General features: G+C 42.7%; 1 protein-coding gene across 2 annotated transcripts in view; it reads left to right on the top strand.

The window, feature by feature from the left end:
• CFAP65 (cilia and flagella associated protein 65) overlaps positions 1-12,217 on the top strand; it is an 825,303-nt gene that overhangs the window by 639,869 nt on the left and 173,217 nt on the right. For both annotated transcript variants that reach the window (XM_069616861.1, XM_069616860.1), the window contains exons 24-25: positions 7,308-7,469; positions 7,839-7,982. In XM_069616861.1, coding sequence (XP_069472962.1) covers positions 7,308-7,469; positions 7,839-7,982 — 306 coding nt within the window. The remainder of the gene's footprint in view (positions 1-7,307; positions 7,470-7,838; positions 7,983-12,217) is intronic.

Genomic DNA, 12,217 nt, shown 5'->3' with positions numbered 1-12,217 from the left:
GCATCTGGACAGGTCCAGACGACGAACTTAATCAATTCTTCACTATGATGAATGCTATGCATCCAAGAATCAAATTCACCACGCAAACAAGCAAATCCCTGATCAATTTTCTAGATGTTGAGATTTATGTTAAGGAAAACATTTTGGAGACAAGGATATTCACGAAAACTACAGATCGCAATAGCCTACTACTGGCAACGAGTTTTCACCCTCGGAGAACGATTGACAGCGTTCCGCTGAGTCAGTTTCTGAGATATCGGAGGAACATTTCGGAAAACATTGAATACCAGAAACAGTCAGTATCCTTACGCCATAAATTTCGAGAACGAGGATACACCTCCGATACACTATCGCAAATCGAGCAGAAAGTGGCCACTATTGAAAGAGACACCTTACTCACATCTAGGAACATCCAGAAAGACGACTCCATGGTATATGTTACCACATACTCAGCACAGAGTCAGAAAATTAGGAACATAATCCAAAGGAACTGGCCCATGTTGCAAATGGACCCACAAACACAGCCACTTTTTTTAAAATCTTCCCATTTTTGCCTATAGAAATAGCAATGCTTTAAGGAACAGTTTAGTCAGAGCGGATCTGTCCACAACTCATGAGGCAATGACTAAACACAAAGGAACCCAACCATGTCATAACTGTCAGCATTGCAGTAACATTATACCAGGCAATACAATCTTTCATCCCCACACTGGCAAACCTATTTCACTTAAACATTCATGTACCTGTGATTCAACCAATGTAGTTTACGCTCTCAAGTGTCCCTGTGGCTACTATTATGTGGGGATCACTATTAGGAAGGCGAAACTGCGTTGGACGGAACATAAGTCCAACATTCGAACTAAAAGTCCTAGATCACCAGTGGCAATGCATTTTCAGGAAGCAAGACATTCAATTGCTCAACTGAAATGCATGATCCTGGAACAAGTGAGAATAGGTCCAAGAGGGGGTGATGTGCAAAAGAGACTACTCCAGAGGGAAGTCTTTTGGATTGATTTGTTGGATTGCCTCAGCCCAAGGGGCATGAATTGTGAATTTGATTTAATGTGTTTTCTCTGATTTCCACGTGCTTAGCTCATGTGCTTGCATTTGTGTTTTTAGCAGTGTTTCAACAGTGTTATTTTAACCTCCGAACCAGATTTTTCACTCTGGCTAACAGGGCTTGTGTTATATTTGTGATTGGTAATTTTTGTTGATCCTGTAATTAGCACTGGAATATGAGGTATATGTGGCTGTGAACATACGGAAAATGCACTGGATTAGCATTGGAAATTTTTATCTTGTTACTTAAAATTGATTGTCATCTGGAAATGTTGATCTTGTTACTCAAAACTGATTGTTATCTGATCATGGATTTGATTCTACATTAGACTGTGAACGGCCCAACAGCCGGGAGCTTGTAAAATCCTTAACGTAATAGGAAGGGAGGTCAGTGACCCATATATATCACTAGAGGACAGAGTTTAGTGTAATTCAATCTTTAACTGGAATAAAAATCACACTGGCTAGCTTCTGGCCGTTTGCCATGTCGCTGTCCGACTTGTGATTTTGGTGATTCAGCAGAAACACAGCGGGTGGTAGGGGCACCAGGCAGCTCCCTGCTGCCTCTTTGCCCCTCCCCCCGCAACTCCAAAAACAAGGTTACTTATCTCCATACCCGCACGTTTGTCCGGTTAATTTTTAAGGTTCGAGTGGTTCGAATCTGATCAGCCTGCAGATTATTAGCTGCACGCGATAGTTGCGCCTATCTCAATACACCCGCTCAATTACTGATCGTGGAATCCCCCTGTCTAATTGGCATCGGGACCCAGACAGATTATAAAGGAGAGACGTAAAGCGTCCGTAGCAACAGAAAATAGAGCGTGCATGCGCAACACGTAACATTCGGTGTATACAAACCATCAGGTATTTTTTCACTTACTCTTTCACTGTGCCACTATTTTTTAGCACGATTTAAGGGTTGCAGGTTACCTTAATACCAAGTTTGGAGCTAGACTCAAATTAGATTGTACCTGGGACTTACTGTCCCACACAAAGATGGCGTCCCGCGAGGGGATGCGTCTGCGCGCCGCTCCCATGGCAACATATTTAGCTGGGGAGTGCCGGGCAGCGCGCCTGCGTGAGCTGCTGCTGTTTCACTTTGACGTACGGTGGCTAACCCGCTCGTTGTAAGTATTCATGACCCTGATGTTCAGTGTACAAAAATCACGATGGGTGCATGAGCACAGTGAATAGCCTCCGTTCCTTCACTGCACTTAATACCGATACCACGGTTAACTCCTTCCACTAGAGTTACGGACTTTTGCAGTTCCCCTAAAGTCTTGGCGAATACATTCCTTTCGCTACTACACTGACATGATACCTTGGATTACGCGGTGCTTTACGTTTACCATGCTCACTGAAACCATACATATACATACCTAGAGCTAGCCTGAATAGCCCGAATCGCCTTTACTTCGTCATTGTATGTTGTATGGTTACTACGACTAATACCCTTCACTAGAGCTTCTGACTATCTGAGATGGCTGACTACTAGTTTTGGCGAATACAGAGTTCACGCTAACTTACGTTTTTCTTGATTATTATGCCTATAGAATACATAAATCCACACAGCTTAAATTGACAGTAACTTAGATTCTCTTCCATTCTTCCAGTTACATAATCCTTGTGCTACAGCCTGTCGCCACCCTTGTACCCGGCGAGACATTGCCGTCTTGTGACTGGGTGAGTAACTACTTTTACAGTTTTGAGTATTGGTTCAACATGATCTTACGTATAGGGTCAAATATTTACAAGCTGCATTTTTCGATATTTTCAACCACACAGGTGATTATGATTCGATCCTGCTTCACAAGAAGAGCAGGTTAGTGTACTTCCATTTATGTGAGCTTAATGATAGTCTTCTAGATACGCTTCAGACCTAATTAGTGTATCTTTATACTTTGTAGGAACTACAACTGAACTTTGATGAAACTAAAACACATCCTGCCCTGAAGATGGATTTTTACTAATCCGAAACGCGTAGGCACTAATTATCCAATAGGAGTGTTTCTTAGGAACCCTGAGTAGAGTGAATGTAACTACTCAGTAGTGGGATAACACCAAGGTGGTGATTACCCTGTATATAAATTACTTTACAACCGGTATTCTGTAAATGTACATCACAGAGGTGTGTTCTTTTCTTGACCAAACAGGTTTGTTTGAGTATTTTGTCCAGCTCAAATTGAATTGAGTTCGTTGTTTCTTTTAACCATTGACCTGTACAAATGTATTTGTGAATGCGGTTAGCATTAACACACTCCAATGGAGGTATATGTTATTAATTAAATTGATTATGCTCTGTTATATTGCCTACTGGGTCTACTTTATATCTGTCCACTCTCAGCTTGATGTTCTCTTGTCTGTAGATTGTCAGATTGACAGAGCCCCTGATAAACAATTTATCTTTTGAACATAAGACAATATCAATTACAATTCTGTAAAAATTTGATTACTGTCCCTGTATATCTTACTTTACGATTTTGGAGCTGTAAGCATATACAAGGTATTACTTTCACTTGGGACTAGCTCCCATTAGGAGTGCAGCAGAGGGTTACCGACTAGCAATAGTCGGTGTATGTCTTTTGCTTTATTTTTGCTGAACCTCGAGTGGCCTCGAGTTTCTCCCTCCTGCACCTGAAACTCAACTTACTTAAATCATAAACATGTTTTAAGACCCACATTGGACTACTTATAATTGTCTTGAATTTCTTTATTAATTCGAGTGCCTCCCAACCCAGCTCTCTTCTTTCTGATTTGTACATGGACATGCCAGTGGGTGTGTCCTCGGAGGACGACTATGAGGTGGAAGCTGTGCATCCCGTTGCTGACATGCCACATCCGGCTCCACCAAAGCAAGGTCTGTATCTAAAGGTACTACTCAACCTCCTCCTGTGGCCCCTGTCCCAATGGGAATGCACCCGGGCCTCCACAAGTTCTTGTGCTATCCGGCTCAAGGGATGCGTCAATGGATATTCTGAAAGACTCTAGTTTGGGAGCTTCATCAATGACTTCCTGCTCCACCGTTGCCTTCTCCTGCACAGCCCTATGGTTTCCCTGCAAGGGAAGGCCTGCTTCCTCCGCCACCCTTTGGACCTTCATCCAGGAGCTCCACCTTTGCCAACTGTCACCCTCCCAGATACAGATACAGACACTGACGCCTATCCAACAGATGGTTCTCCAGGCACACATGAGTTTGAAGATCTAGTGCCAGCAGACCTACCACCAAGAGATTCGCCTCTGGACAAGATTGGCTCCTTTCATTCCCTCATGTCACGAGCTGCAAAGCTCTTTCATATTCTAATTGAGGAGCAGAAAAAGGAGGGATTCCTATACCAACAGCAGAAATCTGCCAGAAAATCATTGGTGACCATTTAAGTTATGGAGGATATTTGCGAGGACTGGGTCCTGGTGATGAGAAATTGGTTCTCAGCGCCACTCAAAAAAGATTGCCTTTTGAAAAAATACAAGGTCCCAGATTCAGCACCCAAGTGCCTGGGCACACAACCTTGCCTGGACGCTGTTGTCTCTGCAACTGCCTGTAAGCGTTCTGCCAATCCTTTCTCTCCTTGTCTGGTACCTCCAGACAAGGAGGGCAAACAACTAGATGCTTTTGGCAAGAGGGTAATCTCTTCTGCCGCGACAACCATCAAGGTCGCAACCTCGCTCATAATTCTCTGCTGCTATGACCGGGAACTCTAGTGCAAGCTAGGGTCCATACTATACTTTCTCCCAGATGACAAGGGGGAGGAGGCGCTCACACTGCTACATGAAGAAGAAGCGGCCTCAGACCATGCCTTCCCTATTGCGTGGACATCGCAGATATTGGATTCTGCCATATGGGTAGTGAAAAGTGTTACACCATCAAGGCGACCAATTTCCGACCGGAGGACCAGTCAAAGGTAGTGGAAAATATAATGGAAAAAGTCAATAAAATATAAAATGCAGGAATCAAGTGAAACTTGCAAGATTGTTGTATTTCAAGAATGAGTGTGTTCCAAAGAAAATGAACTGTTGGCCTTGGGGTGGACAGTGCCATTTATACCTGGGGTACCATCTGGTAGAGGTGAACATTTGCACCCTTTCAGTGCCGCAAGTATGGGCAGCGCCATCTAGCGCGGTGCGAGCATGATTTTAAATAATTTCGAGGTCCCGGACATTTCAAGGTTTGGGAGTCTGCATAGCAGCTAATATCCATTGGAAATATTCATTACTGGTGGCTTCAATATCTGGGTTGATGACCCCAAACACAAGATATCCTACTTGTTTGTCCAATTACTGTATCCTCCAGAGTGATGAGCTGTCTTGGCTGCTAGTGCAAAAGTACTTTCAACATCATCTTCTACAAACTGGCCACAGATCTCTTCTAAATTGCTACATTCTTACTTGCATTTCCAGCATTCCATTTCTGATCTGGTCTTGCTGTTACCTGATCACCCTGCTGTCCAGCACAAGTGTTCTCAAGTTGAAGTCACACCATTCACTTAAACCCATCCAAATCGTCGGGGAGTTAATGTTTTAATTACCCCAAAAAGTTGACGTCCTTTCAATAAATCAGCCAACTTGTACTTTTATCCCTTAAGACAGGCTTGATTATTTTGTTGCTAGGAATTGATCCTGATCCTTGGTACGAACTGCAGAAGCTGGATCCCTGGTGACCTACTACATTTTAAAATACAGATGAAAAGGAGAAAAAAAAAGAACTGGAGGAAATGTAAGCTTTGGGAAAGCACATTTGTCTTCAAATGCACACATGAACTCTTCACCAACACTATTTACTACAGAATCATGATTTTTTGTTCCATAAAACGAACATATGTGATCTGTCATAAAAATGAAAATTGTTTGAGGGCAGGAATTCAGCCTTCTTTGATCTTTGCATTGCTTAGATTCCTAAAAGGGGCCTTTAAAATTCTAGGGCCCCTTGATTTTAACATCAAAAGTAGGCCACAAGGAAAGTGAGTCCACATGCGCACCGCATTTTGTAATTCAAGAAATAATGTAGAAATAAAAGACCTGCTGCGAGTGGCATGGCCAAGGGAGGCACCCCCCAATGGTGTCTCTGAGATCATAGAACACTGGAGGCCAAGGCTAACTTGCACTGGTGGTTGTAAAGCAGTACAAAAAGTTTACACAAGGTAAGAATTAGGTAGTACATGTAGTGCGCCTTTGTGTTTATTAATTTAGTTTTCAGCCACCACATTTTTTCTTTATCAAGGTGAGTAATAATGATATCCAAATGAGTATTCAGAAGGAAATGAGGTATCTGGATTGGTGTCAGTAATCGAATGCATGAGAATGCAGAGCCTGGTGGGTGCCAGCAATGTGAATGAGTATAATCTGACCGAGAAATCAATTTCAATTAACAAGGCTTTTCAGCAACATGTGTGGTTAAGGTCCTCCGTGGGCTAATGAGCACCCTGTGAGGGTCAGTCATCTCTTGCAAATGTAGATTAGCGAAATCCCCTGCCTGTCGGAATGGAGAATCGCTGCATCGGTCTGCGAGAAACAGGGGGCAAAGTGTACCTTCCTCCGGCCTTTCAGCAACCTGAGTAACTGGGATTTCCTGGGAAAGCAGATTTGTCTTCAAATGCACACATGAACTCTATGCCAACACTGTTTACTACAAAACGCTATTTTATTATTTCCTTTCGTTCCATAAAATGAACATATGTGATCTGTCATAAAAATGAAGATTGTTTGATGGCAGAAATTCAGCCTTCTTTAATCTTTGCATTGCTTAGATTCTTAAAAGGGGCCCCCTTGATTTTAACATCTTGTCTTTTTATAAACGATTAGCATTTTTACATTTCTGAATAATATGTTCATCAATTATAAATGTATTACAGTTGAATGTTAAACCTATAATTTTCATGACCAAACTGAGATGATTTATATTTCTATTTTTTCTTAATGTATTGATGAATTGCATGCATAAGAATCATTTAACGGTCATTTTGTATATGTTTATTTGTAAAAGGTTTATTTAAACCAAACCACAATAAAAAGAATTTAGAGGTACCTGATCCTCAAAGTGAAAGCGATACAACTTAAGTAATTTTCTTAATTTTATCTTAAGAGCAAATCTCTAGAAATCGTTATGCATTTGTTCATAAAACTTCCCATACCCTGACACTGGTCACTTTTGTGTTCTGACTGTACATCCTTGGAAATAACAATGCCTGGCCAATTGTGAAGTAATGTTCATGTCTGAAAGTCTGATATGTTTATTGATTTGTCCCCCTCCTCAGGTAGACATTCCTGTGCATATCCTTGGTGGAGACTCTGCCCTCATCACCTTCCAGGGCATCGGCTATGACCAACATATTTTGGGAAACACAGGCCAGTTTGAGGACTTTTCTACAACGGGTATCTGGACCCCTGCAACACAGAGGCTGACCTTGCCAGGACAGGTGATCTAAACATAGTAGAGATCAATTGAATGCTTTCTTCAACAACTGCAAGCTTCTGTACATGCAGTTTGTCTGAATCTGTATAGCGCTCACATTGCAAATCATAACTCTACCCTCAGGAATCTTTGGCAGAAACTATAAAACAATGTTGTAATAAGGCTGAATATGGTAGTTAACCAGGAAATGAAAAGTATATTATTTCTATGCAATCGTTGCCAGTTGGCAGTTTAATGGGGATTAATGGGGAAGCCAAGAACCAGGGTGTACAGACCTTTCCACTTAAAATGCTCCTTTCCTTGTAAGTCTCACACGTGTACTCCTTCTATGACTATTCCTCACAGTGGATGTCACCTGCACATGTCTTTCTAGGTAGCTCTCTTGTCAATGCAACGAGTATCCTTCGGCGACATCCCAGTGTTCAGCAAATCCAGCCGCCTCATTTTCCTAATCAACACTTCAGAGATTGAAGCCATTGTCTACAGCTGGTATGCAGGATCACGCACTGTTAGCGAGGTGAGTGTGCGCACTGTTGAACCATTGTATGCAGGATTGATATTTGCCAGTTCTCTGATACACGGACCTGAGTGTGGGCCACTCTAAATGAAAATAAATATGTGAAATGAGCATTTACCCAGTGAGGCATTTTATGTCACTGATGTACAGGAATGTATGCTGGCGGTAATGCGGGTCATGCCTTCTATCTCCATTATGTGATCAGATGCTCAGCCAAGTGAGAGTATTTATTTGCTGCATACTTTTACTATCAGCTGGTCATGTGTGTCACTGCGCTGTACAGTACAAGCATTCACAAGTCGAGCATGTAACAGCTGTCAAGAGGCGAGAGGAAAAGAACACCCACATACAATGGCAATTAGCTAAAATCAGGTTTTTTTGTGAGCTGCATCGCACTAACATAACACAGGGTGATGGTAGCAGTTTCATGGAATCAACACAAACCGTTATGGCTTTCATGGAACTGTCATTTTCATAACGGCAAAAAATCCTCTTCCTAACCACAAGGTCTACCCTGCAGTGGCTTAGACTTGGGGTGAATAGATCTCCAATCTTGCCAAGCCTATCTTGGAGATCCCAATTTATATGTCCCCTAGATCATAATGTCTAGAATTGGAAGGACTGTAGGAGTTAAGTTGCACAGCAGAAATATTGGAAATTCTGTTTAAAGGAGTGTCAGGATGGTTGGATAACTAAATCAAGTGTAGACCTAGTCTTAGTGGACCTAGGGCCTCAATACGAGTATGACGGTGTAATCGTTGGTAATTCTGCCGGACGGAATTATCGTTACTGATATGTTTTCCAGTGGAATTACCTCCAAATTAGGAGTGGACAGGTGCACACTCCAACCATCGTCGGTAACAGTAAATCCGTCCGGTGGAATTACCTCCCAAAAATTAAGTACAGCAGTAAATTTGCACATTTCTGGTAGAATTACAGTTACCGCCGTAAATCAGCAGTACCAAACAGAAATTCGAATGGATTGTGTCCTCCCACGTATTCCTTATTTTAGATAATCTGCCAGTTTGCTGCTTCTTTCTTCGGAAAAAAAAGAAGCAGCAAACTGGCAGATTATCTAAGGTGAGGAATACGTGGGAGGAACATCCAGTCGAAAGAACGTTACAGTTGGTAAGTAACTTGTTCTTCGAATATATTGTGTCCTCCCACGTATTCATCATTTTAGATAATCTGCCAACTTGCTGCTTCTTTTTTACCGAAGAAAGAAGCAGCAAGCTGGCAGGTTATCTAAAATGAGGAATATGTGGGAGGAACATCCAGTCGAAAGAACGTTACAGTTGGTAAGTAACTTGTTCTTCTGTCGGTGGAATTGCCTCTTAACGGAAAGCCGTCCTGACACGAATGGGAAGTTCAGAAGCGGCCATCTTTAAAAACTCAATCCACAAAAAATCACCATTTTAGAATTGCAGAAGTAAGCCAAAATATGTCTGGAGGAAAAGGCAAAGGGCCAGAAATGTGACTTCGGTATGCGGTCCTGACTGGCCTGATCTGCGGGATCTGCTAAACTGCATAGACCCACCAAGGTGCCTCGTCTACAGCTCACTAATTGAGCAGCTGAACCTGACACAACCCAGGGGGAAAGAGGAAGTGGATAAAAAAAAGCCACACAGCATTCCTGTCTTTCAAGAAGTATGAAGACCTGCACGGTATGAGAAAAGATATATTAGTAAAACAACGCTTCAGAAGGTAAATTACTTACCTTCCAATCCCTATGTTCCCTGAGATTACCTGTGATCCTCTAACTGCTGAGAGGAAGAATTTTAACCTTGCTATTTTAAAAAGATGCTTCTTATTATTTTGCTTCTTTCTTTTGTTTTATGCAGTACTTTCCAAACATTCAGGTTCACTAGCTTTAACATCTTTTCGTTATGAACAGATTCTGACGATGCTCCTGACGGTAAATGAACCAAAAACAAAATTAACATAACTACTAATTGTCCCTTAAAAATGAACTAACAAAATCTATTTTCTTAATTTCAAATTTGACTTTCCCAAGAATAAAGTAGCAAGGTCTTTAGAAATGACTTGGTGAATTATGTTGCTTCTGGGTTGTAGTTTCTATTGTCAAGAACTGTTATTTCGAATGGATTGTGTCCTCCCACGTATTCCTCATTTTATGATATTCGTATCCTGCCAGCTTCGCTGCTTCAGAAAAAGAAATTCTCGGCAGAGGGTGCTGTGCACAAGGTTGTGGCATCGATGTCCCTCGACGGGCTCCGTACTGCGTCAACGTCACCATCAGTATAAATAGCTTGTGCCACGCCTGTTGGCTACAGTTCCGTTTTTCCGATTGCTGCTTCGCTCTCGAGAACAGCGCGCTTCGAAATTTTCTTCAGAAAATGTCGTCTTCTTCCACCCCTTCTACTCCAAAGACAGGGTTAAAAAAATGTATGGACTGCGGATCGAAGATGTCGATTACAGATCCTCACTGCCTTTGTCTTTGGTGCCTAGGTTCAGACCATCAAACCGCTGACTATGGCTCCTGTCAGTCGATGACGGAGAAGGCCCTTCGTGAGAGGAAAGGTAAACTGGCGGTGGGGCGGGAAGCTTCCAAGGCCTCCTCAAAGGCCTCTTCAAAAAGACATAGGAAATCGAGCAGTTTGAAATAATCAGAATGTCGTAAACACTCTAAGAGGTCTCGATCACGCAGTAGATGGAGACGCTCTTCATCTTCCTCTTCAAAAAAGGTTAAGAGGAGACATGGATCTCCCTCTTCTTCTTCGGATACGTCTACCGAATTGGTACGAAGCCCGACTAAGTCGGATTCCCCAAGAAAATGGGATGAATTTAGAAGGAAGATGATGAAGGTCTTTGAGAATGTGGCCTAAGCCCCCTCAAAGAAGCCTCAAAAGAGCCAGACCCCGGTCGCTCCGTCGGACGACACAGAGAAGTCAGGAACTACTGTGGAAAAATCCAGTAGTAAGGGTGAAACTCGAAAGACTCGAGTCAACGTGAAATCACAGAAGATTCCTCGAGAATCAAGTGTTTCCTGACACCATCTAAAAAACATAAGTCGTTGAAACCCTCAACGACTTCATCAACGCAATCGGTGCCGACGGCTTCGACATCGAAGCCAAAAGGATTTTCGACGCCTTTGTCGTAGAGGTCATCAGTGTCTTCGAAGACTCCTTCTATACCATCGAAGGTTCCTTCGACCCAAACTCATGTACAGGAAAGGAGATTTACTCCTTTACCTAAGTCAGACTTCTTTAAGTCTATGTCTTCTATATTTGAAGAAAGTGGCTCTGAAGAAGAAGTTTCTCCTTTTGGAGTACAATATGGTACTAGAGAGGTCCCAGAATAATTAATCGATCCAGAATCGAAAATGAGAGACCTGTGTGATACCCTTCACTCTGCTAGTGACATTGATACGTCACTTGATCTGGAGTTTGCAAAACCTGACCCTGCAGAACATGCAGATTCAGGGTACAGCAGTCTAATGAATAGAGTGGTTGAATACATGGGCTTTGGTAGAGCCTCACCCACTTTTGATCAGGATGATATGACTGATCAGGGCCCCCATAACGATCCAGTTCTCCCCTTCCACAGGGCACTTCAAAGAACGGTAGAAAAAAACTGGGAAGTTCCTGATACAATTGCTGCAGTCAACAATAATTTTCCAAAGAAGTATAGAACTTCTAGTTCTGATCCTGATTATTTAAGTAGGCATCCCACCCCAGAAAGTCTGGTTATTCAGGCTGCAACTTCCTCAAGACAAACAGCATATCCATCTATCCCCCCGGATAGAGAGGATAAGAAGGTGGATGCTTGGGCCCTAAGGTCTTTACCTCCGGTAGCATGGCTCTCAAGTCAACTAATGTCACCTGGCCAGGTTCACCCATACCCTGTGGGACTGCATTTCAGCGGCTGAACATATTCCGGAAGGCGAGGAAAGGGAAGGCTTCCTGAATATTGTCAAAGACGGAAAGGAGGCAATGGGGGAATGTCTCAAGTCTGGACTGGATACTGCTGATATTATCAGCAGATCCATGGCTGCAAGCACAGTGCTACTCAGATTTGCGTGGTTGAGGAAGACTGGGTTTTCACTAGATGTGCAGGCCAGACTACTCAACATGCCGTTTGATGGCTTCAGGTTGTTTGGTAGTAAAGCTGATGAAAGTTTAGAAAAACTACAGACCTCAAAAGCGGCAGATAAATCTCTTAGCGCCTCCATGCGACAGCCTCAGAAACCTTATTCGGGCTCATCTCCCTGGAGA

This window comes from Ambystoma mexicanum, chromosome 9 (genome assembly GCF_040938575.1).
Source record: "Ambystoma mexicanum isolate Mex_15411 chromosome 9, UKY_AmexF1_1, whole genome shotgun sequence".
In the NCBI taxonomy this organism is placed as follows: domain Eukaryota; kingdom Metazoa; phylum Chordata; class Amphibia; order Caudata; family Ambystomatidae; genus Ambystoma; species Ambystoma mexicanum.
This window is presented reverse-complemented; position numbering and strand designations above follow the sequence as displayed.